The sequence below is a fragment of the Haemaphysalis longicornis genome, unplaced genomic scaffold (genome assembly GCF_048455015.1).
Source record: "Haemaphysalis longicornis isolate Haplotype H1 unplaced genomic scaffold, Haemaphysalis longicornis Haplotype H1 scaffold_119, whole genome shotgun sequence".
In the NCBI taxonomy this organism is placed as follows: domain Eukaryota; kingdom Metazoa; phylum Arthropoda; class Arachnida; order Ixodida; family Ixodidae; genus Haemaphysalis; species Haemaphysalis longicornis.
Genome location: NW_027526224.1, coordinates 478,652 through 495,817, shown reverse-complemented (window position 1 = coordinate 495,817; position 17,166 = coordinate 478,652). Strand labels below are relative to the sequence as shown.

The 17,166-nt window shown below is 47.8% G+C and overlaps 1 protein-coding gene across 1 annotated transcript in view; it reads left to right on the top strand.

Annotated features, from left to right (window-relative positions):
* Positions 1–17,166, top strand: part of LOC144161511 (2-oxoglutarate dehydrogenase complex component E1-like) — a 203,376-nt gene that overhangs the window by 126,046 nt on the left and 60,164 nt on the right. Inside the window, exons 15-17 of the mRNA XM_077692173.1 lie at positions 3,306–3,433; positions 10,770–10,948; positions 13,779–13,850. Of these exons, the coding sequence (XP_077548299.1) occupies positions 3,306–3,433; positions 10,770–10,948; positions 13,779–13,850 (379 nt within the window). The remainder of the gene's footprint in view (positions 1–3,305; positions 3,434–10,769; positions 10,949–13,778; positions 13,851–17,166) is intronic.

Genomic DNA, 17,166 nt, shown 5'->3' with positions numbered 1-17,166 from the left:
GTACTGGTGATGAAAATCTTGGGCTTCGTGCGGCTCGCTTGTTCGGAAAGGGAAAGAGCGGTGGCTTATCTGCACAACGTTCTAAAGCGTGAACCGCGTGGAGCGATTTCTCGCGATAACGTGCAGTGCACGCCGCAGGCGCGGCGACGCCGGCGCAGATACAACTGGCGTTTCTTTTTTTTGTGTGTGTGTGCGGCGCGGTAAGAGGCGGCAACATTGCGGCGGCACTGGCCACGAAGCGGTGCAGGCAGCTCCAGCGACGACTTCCAACCGCTCGCTGAAATGCCGCACGAGGCGCAAGTGAAGATGCTCATGCAAGAAAAGAGCTGATAATGTGGGTACAAAGTCACGCTGCTTGTAAAAGCGTCCATCAAAAAATACCAAGGTGATAAGCCTAAACATCTCTGACGCGGCTAGCCGGCTCGGAGTGCTTCGAATCTCCCCCCATTAGGTGTGTGACTTTCCATTGGTGCAAGTTGTCAGGCTCCTCCCACTGACACGAGCATGAAAAAACGCACGCGCAACGCCGATATGCACGATTCGTGTGCGAAAACGGGCCAGGCGGTTCACGATTAATAGAAACAACTTGCCACGCGCAGACGGGGAGTCAGTCGCTATCTTCCGAGGTGCATCAAGCAAGGACAGTTGTGGTTATCGCGTACGCGCGAACTAAAGGGTGCCTTTTTTTTTTTCTGTGTCGGAGTAGAGGAGAGCAAGGGGTGCGCGCTGCGTCGGATGGCAGATTTCATCATTTCTTTTTTCTTTTGCTACCTTGAAACGATGCCCCAGCTGCGCCGGTCGATCAGCAGACCTTCCAAAAACGGCACTATAACGGCCAACCGCATCTTAAGCGGTATGCTTATGCATTGAGTTCTATGGGAGGCAGACCGGTGGTCAAAAAAACACGCGTTATATCCGGTCCCGCACTATAAGCGGTTACGTTATAGTACAGTTAAACCTCAATATAACGAAGTCGTACTTGCGGGCGAAAATTTCGTTAAATCGAGAATTTCGTAAAATCGAGGTTTCGATTTTACAGTTAATTTAACCAGTTATTGAGGTTTCAAAACCTTGCCCATCGCTCAGAAACAACTGCTATGTAGTTACTTCTCCACTTAAGGCGAAATTTGTACTAAAACTGGCCGCGAAAATTGTGTGAATTAAGAGCCTCAACATTTAGGCAATGGAATTCGGATAGCCGACAGTAGTTCGTGTCGTCGTAAAACCGGCGCTTTTTCCGCAACGCCTCATTAAATATGATAGCAGACTAGGTTTTCACTTTTTCTTTTTTTTCATTTCGGTCACTACTAAACGCCGCTGTTAGTCCATTGAACCCGCGTCCGTGCCCCATGAACTTCACCCCGGCGAGGTGCTGGTTCAAAGTTACGCCTCTTTTCGTCCGTTCAGTAGTAGGCTTAGCCGCGGCGTTGAGGGGTGCGGCGGGCCAACAGCGGAAGGGTGCTATAAAGCTTTCTAAAGACTTTTTTCATGCACAAAGGCTCTGCAGTATGGGCGCGTGATGCAACCACGACACTCGAGATAAAGCCATGATTGAGAATTGAGCGGAGTACACACGGACCGCTTCACTTTGTGGAGCAGCGCTTACGTGCTCCCGCTAAAGTGGAAAGCTTACATTAAATATCTTCTGGCCAAATTTGATTAAGCAATTACTTGTATGCCCGCTGAGCCCTAAAGAAACCGATTTCTCCGCATCGCAGCTGTCTAATGAACACGTTTTGACCACGTTTGGAGAGCAATTTATTGCCACCAGCACTCGATGTTCAAGCCGTAGTGAAGAAGTCCGTAAGCAGTGCTTGGCGTTTCTTGACCAGGGTGGGCTTTACGTGACACTCGTATGCTGACAGCGCTAACAAGGCTTGCTCTTAAACATTCGCGTGCGCCTGCGTGCCTCCGCAGAACGTCGATGGCATCCATCACTTCGGTGGCCGTCTGTCTACCGTCGGCTTCACTGACACTTCTACAGGCTCTTGTTCGGAACACTTTTCTTTCCCTTGGAGTGCTCATGCTGCTTATAAGACTCATCTAATGATGGACGAACAAAATATTAATGTGGTTATCAGTGAGCACAACCTAGCGCAGCAGCACCGTGAGCAAAGACGTGTAAAAAAAAAAAAAAAACACTTGAAGTAGGCTTCGGCAGCCTAAGCATAGAGGGCGCTGGCGTAGGCAACGATGGAGACGTCAAAATGGTGGCGGCACTATTAAACCGTCCATGACCGCTAGCGGTTTTTGAGCAGCTTCTTTTATCGCTTTTAATTGTCAACCGCATAATTCACCGCTTTTCTTTCATTTTAGCCTTTTAAGAGTAAATGTGAGTACTTAATGTTTTCAATGTAGGCTCTGAGAGGCAAAATAAAACGTGCCTCGACCGGAATTTCGTTCTTCCTTTCTCGCCGTGACTTCGTTACATCGAAAGCGCCGCACAAAATTACTTCGTAAAATCGAGATAAGAATACATGGATTTAGCAAAATTTTGGTAGAAAACTGGAAAAAATTCGTTATGTCGCGAATTTTGTTAAATCGAGGTTCGTTATATCGAGGTTCAACTGTAAATGGTCTACACTGTATTTACAAAGCTCGGTCCAAGTTTAAAAATTGTAAGACCAATATACTCGCTCGATGGTTGTTTTCAAGTTGAAAAGGCCAAATTTTTTCGGACTCATGTTTATAGTCTTTCGAACGTGGGCTGATATTTCAAAACAGTCCGACGGACTCAGGTTTATTTTATTAAATTTTTCCGGGTATGTGCGGGGCTCGGGCCTATATTTAAAAATTTGTCAGGTTCGGGCCGGGCCTAGGAATTGTGGCTTGTGCGTTATCAAATTAAAAAAAAAAAAAAAAACTGAAATGTGCGTAAGTCGGCCTGCTTAACGCACCTTGCTGTTTCCGTGGCTGACAAAATGCGACAGAAACATGAGCAAACAATGAAGAAACAGTATCCACACGCTAGCCTCGATCACTAAAGCACGACACATGTGGTGTGCTTGGTTGGCCAAATGGGTTGAAAAAACGAACAATAGTACATGCGCACGGCATAGCTGTACTTTTCCCATAAGAACCTTGCTACCTTAATAGTAGCAGAGTCCTTCCATGCTTCTCTGGTCATGAAACTCCCGGCCAAGTTTCGTACGGGGACAAAGGCTACCGCGAGGGGCGCCACCGCAGATCGGAGGGCATCGGGCGGCCACCACTGCTCTGTAGCCAGGCTGGCAGCCAGGAACGCAGTAGAAGCATGCCCCAGGGGACGTAGAATGAGCTGGTTTTCCCCCTTCCCCGTTGCGCAGCCACCGTCACCACGTGCTGCACCACCAGACCATTGACAAGACGACGTACCGGCCCCTGTGCCACCTGTGGCCCGACCAGGCCCCCTACACGGTGTGCAACAGCTCCCTCTCCGAGTACGGCGTCCTCGGTACGTCAACAAGCACCCCGTCCTGGTGCACGCGCGGGCTTCACGAGCTCCGCTTTGCGAGCCTTTGAGTGGAAGGGCAGGCACAAGGCTGGCTCGTAGCTTTTACTTGCCCCCACCACGACAACTTCTCAAATCCCTGCTGCCCAACGTCTGGCATTCATGTCGTTCACTGTGAAGGCTAACGGTAGAAGAGGCTGCTGATTTTTTGGACTGGGTCTCTTTGTGTATTCGATGCAGCTTTGGAGCTCTTGTGACCACCACAATTTGCACCTGTGCCCGTTGCCACCCGCCACTCTCTTTGAGTGTGTCCTCGCCGGGTTTACCGTCTTCACTGACATAACAAATGCACCCCCTTCGTTAGCTGTGACAGTTCTGAAATTCTTTAGCCCTCACATAATGAATACACCCCCCCATTTTCAATTGTGAAAATGAATGCGAAGCGTCTGCTGACAGATTGCCTGCATAGCCACCACCTTGCAATCGTTTCATTGTGGGGGTGCAGTGCCTCTTACCGGATCCCCTTCAGCGCTGCAACAGGAGGCATTTCACCTTGAATGCTTAGAGTGCACGCACTGAAGGCGTGCAAACGAGCACAGCTTGGCGTATAGGAAGTCTCCTGATGTAGCTGTCTGCTACTGGTTTTTTCAGTGGCTTGCTATGCACGATAGAAGCTGGTTGGGATACCTTCTTCATTCAGGCGGTGTCTCTTGCGCCTGATGTCATGACCAAGCACCAGTCACTGATCTGCGCAGCGTAATTTTGTAGTGGTAGAATGAGTTTGAGAAGTGGCTCCTACGTTGTGCAGGGGTAAAAGAAGTTGAAATTGCTGCAAAAAAGTGTAAATTCTCACCTTGTGTTAAACACACCGCGACAAATTAAATGATAGTGCATTCATTATACAAGTAAACACAGTTGCATGTATATGGGTGGCATGAAAATACTCAAAACAGCAAAGTAACTTGCAATAGATGTTTGCTGTTATGCTTGATTTGCAGTGTATTGCTACTCTCAAAAGCGCTCAACTTTTTTGAGTCTATAAGAGTTAAGATGTTATTTCGACAATGCCAAACAGTGGGAACTAAGTGGGGACGCAAGGAAGACAAGCGCCCATGGGATGAGCACTAGTAGTCGCATGTCTGACATTCATGTCTCCATTCACTGGTTGCCGTAATGAATGCTCGCCAACTTGCCGAGTTTTCCATGCCACTGCTGATATTCTTGTAAATCACAGTTGGGCTCCAGTGCATGGCACATGCCCTTGTGCTGGGTATTCCTCATGACCCTAGGGATCTGCAAGCAAGCAACACCCACAGGTGTAAGCATGCCATGACTATTCGATTTCAGTTTCCAAATATGTCAATGGCAGCTTAAAAAAAAAAAAAGGGACGCGCCTGGGGAGATTTAAACTGCCGACCTCCACAAGGTGAAGCCAAATTCTACCTATCGTCCATTCCAACTGATGGCGCCTTTGTGCAAAATAGACTAGTGAATTTAAAAAAACACAAAGGAATAAGAAAGTCTGCAATTCACACTTTTTTTAGCTGGGGACAAGTTCCTAAACATCGGTATTCATCTTGCATACAGACAAAAGTATGTTGCCACGCTACTGTATGTCATGGTTGCCAGGATTACTTTGAAAGGACACATATGACTCGTAAATCTAAAAATTTCGATTTAAAGAGTTCTAGGATGTTATCCACAAAACTGTTTCTCGTTAAGGCACTTTAAGGGATGCCCTTTCATTTGGGATAGAGAACATATACTCAACAAGAATCTGTTGTCTGTCCCTTTAAGAATACGCATTCAGTTGGTTTTTACAACAACAAATAAAAACACAGTGGGTTGAAAATGGCTTCTAAGAGAGCAAGATGAAACTGAAGAAAAAGGAGAGATTAAGGAAAAGAGGTGCGCTGTTCCCACAGCAGTGCGAACGTGGGAAAATGGAATAAAATTCACCAGAGAGAGAATGGCTGCAGTGGGGGAGAAAGTCGAGTGGGGTAAGAGAGTGTCTGCATGTGGAGAAAGAAGGTACAAGGGGAAGAAAATGGGACTGATAAGGAGAGGGCACGCTCGGCCGTTGGGCACTAGTGCTTTCGCATTCACTACATGGTAAGGGGTGCGTTTGTGTCCTCGTGATTTCTCCTGAATGCCTGAAGGTGTTAGCCAAATGGAAGCAGCTGGGTGGCATCGTGCGCACTGATGTCACAGACCCAGTAGCCGAGCTTCTCCGATTGTGGAACTGGACAAGTGGTGATCTGCATGCGAAGGAGAAGAGAAAGGAAAGGGCAGAAAAAATAGGCTGCAGAGCTCACTGGGGCAGTGTCAGCTCATGCTGCTGGCTTTGGGAAGTAAAAGTGAAAACTCTGAATAGAAAATGCCTGACAGCTGAGGACAAGGCAGAGACAGCCTTCTTTTGACGGCTGAGTCAGTGATGCAGGCAGTATTGGTGGTGATTGCAGTGATGTCATAGCTGTGCCAATTGCGCCTAACTGAGCCGAGAGGTAAATCCTGCTACATCCTGCTACAAGGACTCTGATTTCAAGCAATCTGCGCCAATCTTGCGCCGAAGCTTCGTTTCGCCGGGCTTCCTCAATGTGGCGTGCTCTTTACGCCACGAGCGTTGAAGAGGGAATCTTGGAGTGTTTTCTGCTCGCGAAAACGCGCCGTGCATGCCACAGGCGCGCTGACGCTGCCACTGAACACCCGCACGCTGCACGTGACACGGCCGGCGGCGGCTTCAGCCGCGAAGTGGTGGGGGATCTCGAGCGAGTGCTTCTCACCGCTTTCTAAAATGCTGCTCAAGGCACACACGACGTTGCTTGTGCGGTAAAGGAGCTGATAATGTGGGCGAAAACGGTACTGTAAAACATCATCCGCGCCGCTAGTGAAAGCGCCCATTCAATATCTGCTGGGGTAGTAAGCCTAAACATCTCTGTCTGAGCCAGCTGGCTGTCTCGAGTGTTTCGAAACTTCCGCCATGAGGCACGCGCCTCCCCATTGGTGCAAGTCGGCAAGCTCTTCCCACTGTCGCGCATGTCGCGCGTCAATTTCCGACCGAGGCAGATGGTGCCGTGGGCGCGATAGCATCGTTGTGGGCGTGAAAATATTGCGCACACAATGCCGACGCGCACAAATCGTGTGTAAAAATGCACCATGTGGTTCACACTTTACTATCTGCTTTGCAATAAAGCTTGGCAGGAGTTCACGTGACTAGCTCCGAGAGGTCGAGATGGAGAGGGCATTGCAAGGGTAGCTAGCGGGAAAGGGGAAAGGGACGAAAGTTCAAGACGACTTAATTTGGGACCAGCTGTAAGCCGGTTTATTGAACAGTTTTGAGCTTCGAAGAAAATGATCTTGGCTGATTCAACATGTTGTTCAGGAGGAACACTACAGGTGCGCTTCAGGAAAGCATTTTCTGATAAAACTTTCTTTGCAGAGTACACTGCGTGAAGAATGTGGTCGACGTTTTGACTGATTTTTTTGTCTTCGTTTCGAATAAGTTAGCCGTTGGTCCACCTACTCAGTGATCATCATGGGTGACCCTCTTTCACAAGCTGGGTGGGCGCTTCATGAAAACAGTCTTACTATTCAAAGAAAGCCAGAGAGTTGCCGGTGTTGCAGACCTAGTCCCCTGCAAATTGGAAAGCGAGTGTATAAGTCAGAGAGGAAATGTAGCCTGCAATTTCGTCTTGGAAACCTGGAGAGAAACAGACATTTAGGTTTGGCGCTAGAAGCTTTTACATAAAATGCACTCAGTACATACTGTCGCTGCTGCCTTTCGACAATGTCGTTTTGCAGAGCCTGCGCTTCTTAAGCCCGTAGTTGAGGGAAGAGAAGTTTTCTTGTGCTCATTTTAGGGTACTAGCTACCAGGCTTCCGCAAGTGATCAAAGCCTGTGGTGCCTTTACTTTGATGGATGACTACACGCTTCTTCAGTTCGAACATGTTGAATCAGATCCGTCTCCAGGGATTGACGAGTATTATTGGCAGCAGATTTTTGAGCAGAAGGAGGCTGAAAACAAAGCCAAATTCCCTCTCTTGACCAGGCTAGTGAAGGCGTTGCTTTGCATTCTACATAGAAACGCGGGTGTGGAAAGGGGGGGCTTCAGTGAAAACTGCCGGCATCTTAAAATGAAAGGGCTTCGTTGACGATACAAAATGTTAATGGCATCAGGCACACCGTTTTGTTCTCCAAGTGCTTTGAAGGAGATGCAGTCACTTCAATGTGACACCAGAGGTTATGAGAGCAGTACGACTACCAAGAGCGCATTGCAGCTGAAGAAGCTCAGGCAGCTAAACAGTGGTGTCTTGACCCAGCCAAGGCTGGTCCTAGTCACGATGGCCGCGTCAGGCTCCTGTGAGAAGTGGAGACCGCAAAAGTGGAGACCGCAACGGAACAATTAGCCACAGCATAAAGTTTTAAGAGCTTCGGTGATGTCGAAAGTGGACAGTCTCTTCTAGCTGAGGGTAAAAGAATTGCGGCAGCATTAGACAAGATGGCACAAAAGAAAACTTTGGACCGGTCGCGGTAGTTCTACTTTCATGCATATTTAACCAGAGAAGCATGGGTTTAGCACAAGTTCCTGTTTTGTTTCATTACATGTTCTGCTTACTCTGGTCATGTTGCGTTTTATTGCCATGTAGTTTCTTGCTTCCAAATGTTCTAATGTTTTGTACGTACATCAAACTGTCCACATTATCTTGCTGTGTTTGGTTCATTATGGTTTTACGAAACGTTCTGTAGCCTACCGATTCGAATGCTACCCCGATAGTCATTTTTTAAATAAAACTTCAAGTTCTTTCATGATCTGGTAGCTCATGTAGTGAATGCATGTACACACTCGCACGAACACTTTCGGTGCTTGTCTTGAGGCATGTCATATTCACTGCTAAAAGACATTTGTGTGGCAGAAACTCGCCTGCTCCTAGGGCATTTTGCTTGTTTAAACATTTCTGTGTGCCCAGGATGCTGCTTTTGGGGCTTCTCTCGGTTGTTTTGCTCCCCTTCTAGCAATATTTCTCAAATCTTAACTCCTTCGCTACCGCGCCTATCAAAATCGATCAATTTGATCGATACTTTTGGGAGCGCCTTTTCATAGCGTTCCACGTGTTTCTCGAACAAGTAAAGCTGTTCGGAGTTAGATCAGAAAATGGCCTTTCAAAATCAGTTTTGTTTTCATTTTTGCTACGGAAACGGGATTTTTGACATGCTTTTGAATCACCTAGGTATGGAAAAGGGGTATGGTCATCGCGCGTCACTGCTACCAACGAAGAATGCATGCAACTCGTAATTACTCTGCACCAGTGCTTGTTTTTTGCTATTAGGGCGTGAATGGGGAACTAGCAAACGATTTTCAATCATCCGGTTCGCGCTCTGACAGTAATAATCCCAGAAGTCGTCTGAAAATGTCAAGCAGTGCCTGGTTGCAAAGCTACTTTATGATTTTAGGCAGTTTTATTGCCTTTGCGCACGTTGTTCTAAGTACTGTGGTAGTTCTACTTACCCCAGGACCATTCGCAAACAGTTTACAACAGTTTCGGTTTCGTTTCTGCATCGCGAAATTCATATTTAGCGCTACTACGCAGTTACCCAACTTCAAGGCTACCTGCCTTGGCGCCTGGAGGGTCCGCGACTGATTCTCGAACAAAGCACGGCACTCCTGATTTCCCCCACCCTAACCCGATTTCTCCGATAAGAACTTCAGATGCAAGTCAAAAGATCACATCCAGTCGCCAGATATCTGTTCCGCCGAGGACAGCGCTTCAAACCGGCCTTACACTGCCAGCTGTTCGACTTCCAGTTTCGCTTCCATGCGAGGGTATATCTGGGTGTCTAAGCCTTGGTTGCTGCTTAGTTGAACTGTCTATTCGGACGGAGTCTCCGAGAAGTTTTTGTACTGTTTCATTTGAAAAATGTTAGGTGGCGCTGCAATAGAGGAGGCTCGTTGTGCTGATCTTTTTCATCGCGCAACTGCTACTCGGCCAAAGATCGCAGGGCACGATTCTAGCTCATCGTACCTCATTTTTGCGAGCAAGGCTACAATTGCGAGTAAGAAGATGATAATAAAGCTCAGCTTTGTTTTGAGAGATAACTGACCGTGAACGACAACAAGCATCAGCCACAGCGTTCCGTTTTCAACTTCATGCATGTTTTTTTCCGCATCACGTGCTAGTCCCAAATATTGTGCTCGCTGTAAATGAAAAGTCAGCCATTGACATGATGTTTTTACGTTATGTGGGGGCAAATTGGTGCCTCTGATAATGACAAACAGCCAGGTTTATTCCAGGAAACCACCCGAAATTGCACATTTTGAATTGGAGGTTGGGCTTCACCGCATGACACGAGCACCGTGCATGCTAACATTTTTTTTTATATCTGACAAACTGTTTCGCGCAAGTCGACATTTTTTCTAGGGCGTGTTTTTGAAATGTTTCCCTACAAAATGTATATTCTAATTTTTTTCTACTACCGGTGGTTTGATTACCACAACTCCTTTTTTATCATTTTTTTCGACAACTTGACAAAAATTTTGATTTTGATATTTTTTTTACAACTATGATATATAAAAACCTTTAAAAAACTGGTGTTATTGGAAAGGGCGTTAAATAATCTGCATTTTGTGTTCCTGCAATTAGTGCCTAACCAATTTTTTAGCAGGAAAAAAAATGTTTTCTTGGACCCCTAAAATTAGTCCATTTTCCGGCGGTAGCGAAAGAGTTAATGCTCGTTCTGGCTGCTCCAAAAGCCGACTTGGCTGCTCCAAAACCTACTTTTGGCTGCTCTTAAAGCTGCTCCAAAATGACTCGACCCAATCACATCACTGTGATTGAGTTATTCGCCTCTGCTAGGAACCGACCCACTCATGCTGCGAGTGGCACACTTGTGCCTACTGGGAGGGCTGGCACTGGCTTCAAAGAGCCCTTTCCCATTTGGGCAGCTAGTGAGGCTCACCGTAATCAGTGGGCACTTTTACAAGTGGCACACTTGTGCCTACTGGGAGGGCTGGCACTGGCTTCAAAGAGCCCTTTCCCATTTGGGCAACTAGTGAGGCTCACCGTAATCAGTGGCCACTTTTACAGTAGGTGTGTCACTTTTGTCCTCCTCTGATTTCCTGCATGTGTAGTCCTGCCGGATCATGGTTCCAGGCAGTTCTTCATTGGGCACGGCCAAGCTGTCCCCGCTGCTAGCTGCGGGTAGTATCCGCAGTTGTGCTCACAGCAGGTTCCCAGTGCTGTGCTATCTCTCAAATCGGTGTTTCGGTTCTTGGAGGGCCAACTGCTCGAGTGAGTGAGTGAGCGTGCCTGCCCCCTCCTCCCCCTCCCGGTGCATGTGCAGGCTTTGAGCTGGGCTTCTCGATGACCAACCCCAACGCCCTGGTGATGTGGGAGGCCCAGTTCGGGGACTTCATGAACACCGCCCAGTGCATCATCGACCAGTTCGTCAGCAGCGGGCAGGCCAAGTGGGTCCGCCAGAGCGGCCTCGTCATGATGCTGCCCCACGGCATGGAGGGCATGGTGGGGCTCTCTCTCTCTCTGCTCTCCCTCTCTGCGAATGTGGGAATTGGATGGGACATGGGGGGGGCCCTTCTAGGGAGTGTGCCCGTCCATCCGCTGCTTTTTATTGCCACAGCTCTTCATTTAAAAGGACCCTAAAGGGTCCACTTTCTACGTTTGGGCACATTCTCTGGTTAATGACACCTGCGCAGTCGTTTAGCTTGGTCTACCTAACTCAAGTGTAAGGCCTTAGTTTGCTTTCAAAGTAGGAAAGAAGAGATAAAACCATGCACATTTAGTCATGGCCACCTCACCAACTACCACAATCCTATCCCTGCTGTGCATCTTCAAAACCTTGGTTTTTAAAGCGAAAGCTTTCTTAGTGGAACTGATGGCATCTTGCCAAAAAACTAATGCATTTCCCCATAGACCGTTTGATCACCGAAAAGCTCTGATAAAATCTCTGGACACATGGTGCGAGCATGAAAAACCGGGCTTCCATTGTGTCGAAACAGTTATGTGAAAATTGCAAAAAACGAACAGTTCTAGATAAGACAACACATGAATTGATCATGAAGGAGGAGCACAATAGTATATCATCATCTCAATAAACCATGAATAGGTATACATTTAGATCGTTCATAGATGCGTTTACTTAGTGCGCGAAAAATCATCGCACAGGTTCGTTCTTGGTTCGCGATTTGGGTCTTTGAAGGTTTGACGATTGATTGGACGCACTTTCAGCGAAAGGGACGCACTTTTAGCAAAGGTTTTGACACACTTCTGAGGAAGTTTTGATGTGAGAAAGCTTTCACGCTTCTTTAGGAAGAGATGGCAGATTTTACAAAGGCTTGACAGAGATGCAGTGCATTTTTGTATGGCTTGACGAAAAGTGAGAGAATGGTGGGGACCAGGAAAAGGCACACACATCAATCCCTGTGCTTCCTCACATGCTAATCAACTACAGTTTAGATTATTACCAATAAGCTCGAGCTACCACCCTCCTCAGTTTCCCTTGCATACTTTTAAGTGTGTGTTTATTTGTAGAGACTTGTTTCAACAGTGTGCTAGGAACAAAAAAACAGTTCTACAACATTCTTATTAGTATATTGCAGCACTCCGCCAGATGTAGGTGCCTCGCCGTATTTATTGCCAAACATGAGGCAGGGGAAAAACTGACTTTTCAGGTGAAAAATGTGGGACGTCACTTCGTGGTTGCAGCAGAGCAAATGATTTTCTGCTTAGCTGCCCCCATTAATGTTTACAGCAGCTCTTTCAGTGCTGTTTTCTCCTCTTCTGCCTGGGAATGCTGGGGTGTCTTTTCACACCTGTGATTATGGTTTCTATGGGGGCACTCCAACTGGTGCACAGATATGAAGTGAACTGTCTAGAAGGGGCACAGGGCAACATAGTCAGGCACGTTCCAGATGTCCGCTGTGAACTTGGAACACAAGCGACCACCAATTGTTACTGTTCACCAATCGTTCAACCACCGGTTGTTCACGGGGGCAGTGGTGGGAATATTTCTCATTGCCACAACAGTCTATTGACATCTCAGTGTTTCAAGGAAAGGTATCACTCCTCCTTTTGCAGCCGAGAGGGTATTGCCCAAAGCTGATCCAAATGCATACAGCATGGGTGCGTGTCGCACTCCTAGAGGCAGTTAGTGCTGGCACTCTAGGGAGAAACTGCGGCAGCTGTTGTTGCTTTCCTAGGTCAGTTGGCTTGTGCGGTGGGCGTGTGTGTCAATCTTGTGGAAACGAGAGCGAGTTCAGGTGGGGTCAGGATGGGTTCAAACAAACAGAGCAGTCGCTAATTGTCTCCAGGGTGGGCATGAACAGCAATACACATCAGGTTAACGTGAGCTGTGGTGCGCTCTGCCAACCAGTGTGAAACGGGCAGAAGGGAACTCATGCACACAAGGTGGTTGCGGACAGCACTTGCTGTCAGACACACAGTAAAGCACAAGGGCAATCTCGGACTCAATTCAAGACTCTGAAACGCGGGATCAGGCTGTCGTTGTTTTGGTGCAGCTTGCGAGGCGGCCTTCATTATTGTCATTGTTTTGGTACAGCTTGCGGGGCGGACTTTGTGCTTCGTTATGAAATGACTCAGCACTGTGTGCAGGTGACCCTGGGGAGCACTTAAATGGCCTCAATTTATGCAGTTGTCATCTGAAGTTCAACTGCTGTCTAGGCAACCCTTTCACTCACAAAGCCTCAAATTTGAACTGGAGTTTTTTTTGTCTTCATGGGAACCTAGTGAGAAGGAACTTGGATTGAGTTTAATTCCTTAAAAGATACTCCGGGGCACTAATTGCATGCATCTCACTTAGCCACAAACTTGGTGAATCACCCCTGGGCTGTTATATGCGAAGCACGTCTCTGCAGAACGTGCTAGCCTTGTCAGTTCAAGTCCACAAGTTTGTTTTTGGCCATCTTTACCCGTTGGCCTTGCGCCATTAAAAGTGACAATCATCATCAGGTCCATTAGGAGTGGGAGTGTAAATCCCATCCCCAGCATCACTCCTGTAGTTACAAAGGGCTTTGCATTAGGGCCAAAATTGGTGCAATTGTGTGGCGTTGGAATTCTGACACTTTCAAAAGTCTTCGTAGTGATGACCGTTCCAGTGCCTCACAGCCAACCAGCCTGCCTTCTATTCCGCTATCAGGGTATCTATCAAACAAGTGTTGCCACGGCAGTGAATGCAACAGCTGTGGGTCAGCTCCACTGCAACGCATGTTTCCTGTAAGCAGTCACTGACTTGGCACCTTGGTCATGTGCTCGTGTGCCCCTGGCCATAGCTTGTTTGCATGGTGAACTGATCTGACCCCGCTCCCCTTCCTCCCAGGGTCCTGAGCACTCCAGCTGCAGGCCCGAGCGCTTCCTCCAGCTCTGCAGTGAGGAGCCCGACGTTCTTCCCGTGAGTTTGGTGGGCCCGGAAAGTCCCCGTTATCAGTGGATTTGTGGGCATTTATTTATTTATTTATTTAAAAATACCTTACAGGCTCTATTACGGAGCATGGAGTAAGGGGGGTACATAGGAAAGAATGCTAGTGGGTGACACTTATGCCACAATACAAATCAATACATTGGAACTAATAACAGTGGTTGCACAAATGACAAGGAGGGGTTTCAAGCAACAACAAGAATTTCGCAGTCGCAAAAAAAAAGCACGAAGAACAAAAACAATTGAAGGGGGTTATACAATGCTATCAGATAGATGTATCATTAATTGCTCGCGAAAATTTTCATGATTAGTTAAATTGACAGTGACGTCGGGTAGGTCATTCCAGAGTGCTATGGCACGAGGCAAAGCCGATGAATTGAACGAATTTGTTTTTCCAAAGATGCGTGTGATGCTTCGCTGATTGTGTAGTCGTTTAGTTAGACATGCGCAATGGTGCCGTTAGTGGGAAGGGTGGTGGCCTGGACGCGTGAATATATTTATGAAGCAAAGACAGGAGGGCAACTGTGCACCGTATGTCTAGATGCTGTAATGAAAGGTCATGCTTTATTTGTGTGACGCTCGAGGGGCGACTGTAAATGCGTGAAATGAACCGTGACGCTCTGTTTTGCACAGCTTCTAGCTGGTTAATGAGATAGGCTTGGAAGGGGGAACATATAGGTGATGCGAATTCCAGCTGTGGGCGAACAAAGGTTAAGTAAGCTTGTTTGCGGACGTTATTTGGCGCGTTTCGTAGGTTTCGACGTAAGTATCCTAGTGTTCTTGATGCGTTTGCAGATACAGTGGAATCTCGGTGATACGAATTCGGTTGATACGAATTTCGTTGTGATACGAATTTTCAAAATTCCCCGGCCAAAATGCATTGTACACAATGTAAAAAAATTCGGATGATCCGTTCGCATTTATCACCCGGTGCGGGTGATACGAACACGCGAGCCGCGAACAGATGACTGCGGCGTGGACGGGAGGCGGGAGTGTATGTGCGGCCGTGTGGCGGTGTGGCCTTGGTCGCACGCAGGCACAAAATCATTAAGCGTGAACTGCATGGAGCGTTTTCTGCTCACGAAAACGCGCCGTGCAAGCCACAGGCGCGCTGACGCCACCGCGAATAGCACCAGCATGCGGCGCGCGGCGCGGTAAGCCGCGGCAACATGGCGGCGTCAACGGCCGCGAAGTAGGGCGGGTGGCTCGACCGACCGCTTCTGACTGCTCTTTAAAGAACAAAAGAAGTTGCTTATGAAGTAAGGGAGCTGATGAGTCCGAAAACGACACTGTAAAGCATCGTCCGCGCGGCTAGGGAAAGCGCCTATCAAATATCCGCCACTGTGGTAAGCCTAAACATCTCTGGCGGAGCCAGCGGGCTGTCCGGAGTGCTTTCAAACTGCCGCCATGAAGAGCGTGCCTCCCCGTTGGCGCAAGTCGGCAGGCTCCTCCCACTGCCGCGCGCGTCGCGCGTCATTTTACGAGCGAGGTAAAATCTGATATGGGGGCGAAATCGTCAGCGCGGGCGTCAAAAGAACGCGCGCGCAAACGCCGACGCGCCCGAATGGCATGCGGTTCAGGCTTGAGTTCGTGTGCGCGCGTCGCGTCGGCGTTGAGCGCGCGTTCTTTTGACGCCCGCGCTGACGATTCAGCCCGGCACCCAGGCGCCAGCCTCTGCCTCGGTTACCGCTAACAGCATTGGGAGGAGCCTCATGATTTGCGCCAATGGGGAGACGCGCGCCTCATTGTGATTGCGGCAATTTCGGAGCGCTAGCAGCAGCTGGCTGGGCCACCTCCGCGGTGGATATTTGGCGTAGATGACATTTTATAGTGCTTCTCCCATACTGTCAGCTCCTTTCCCGCATGAGCAATTTAATTTACACATTGAGCTCCGTTTTAACAAAAGGTTAGAAGCGGTTGCTGAAGCTACCTGCACCTCTTCGCGGCAAGAGCCGACGCCATATTGCCGCCGCCTGTCGCATGCGCAGCACATTTCCATTTTTTCTCGTTTTCTGATGATACGAATTTTCGGGTGATACGAATATTTTTGCCGCCCCTTGAGATTCGTATGACCGAGATTCCACTGTATGTAGGTTACATGTGCCGCCCAAGTAAGATTAGAAGTGAGATGGACGCCGAGGTATTTATACGAAGATGACCGTGATACGTTGGAATTGTTTATGTAGTAATCAAATGCAACAGTAATGTTTTTCGACTAAAGGATATTACTTTACATTTAGATAAATTTAAAGTCATTTGCCATGCACCACACCAGTTGTTAATGAGGTTAAGGTCTTTCTGGAGAGCAAGGTGGTCATCGGTACTAGTTATAGAATGGTATAGAATGCAATCATCAGCAAAAAGCCGTATTGACAGAGAAATATTAGTTGGAAGATCATTAATGTAGATTAGAAAAAGTAGTGGCCCCAAGACGCTACCCTGAGGCACTCCGGAGGTGACATCGGAAATTGGAGAGGAAGAGTTATTAACCAGAGTGAACTGCTGTCGAAAGGACAAAAAGTTACGGATCCACGATAAGGTTAGCGAATCTAAACGAAGTTCTGTTAATTTTGAAATCAGACAGGAAGGAGGTACGCGGTCAAATGCTTTAGAAAAGTCCAGGAAAATGCAGTCAGTTTGTAAATTATTATCCATATCGAAGTGAAGATCAGTGGTAAATTCGTGGTAATCTTCAAAGGTTTGCAAGCCAGTATGCGGCTGAAGGCAAAACCTGTTGTATGATACAGGAAAAACATGCCTGCGCGAGTGTTCTTGCAAGCGTACTGCCTGTGGTAGATCTGCCACCCACGGCGCTGGGCTCAGTGGCCAAGGCGTTGTGCTCCTGAGCCCAAGGATGCGGGTTCGATCCTGGCCGCAGTGGCCACTTTTTCGATGGAGGTGAAAAGCGAAAACGCCAGTGTGTTGTGATTTCGGTGCACGTTAAATATCCCTAGGAGATAAAAATTGATCTGGAGCTTGCCACTACGGAGTGCCTCATAGCACAAGTGTAGCTTTGGCGCATTAAGTCCCAAAACATTCGAGCTGTTAAAAGAAATATTCCCATAATCCTCCAGTTATTTTGGGCCTTAAAGCCTTTCCCAGGGATAGTTGTGGGCGTCTGCACAGGTTGTTGCGAAGTTATGAACACTTAGCAGAATTTTTTTTCTTTCTGATGGCTCGTTTGTTCAGACTCAAGTTTCTCAGGAGTAACCACCAGGTGATTGCTGTCACTGATCTTGATGTTAAACTATAGCTATGCCATTCTGTGAATCTTTAGCATGAATGAGTG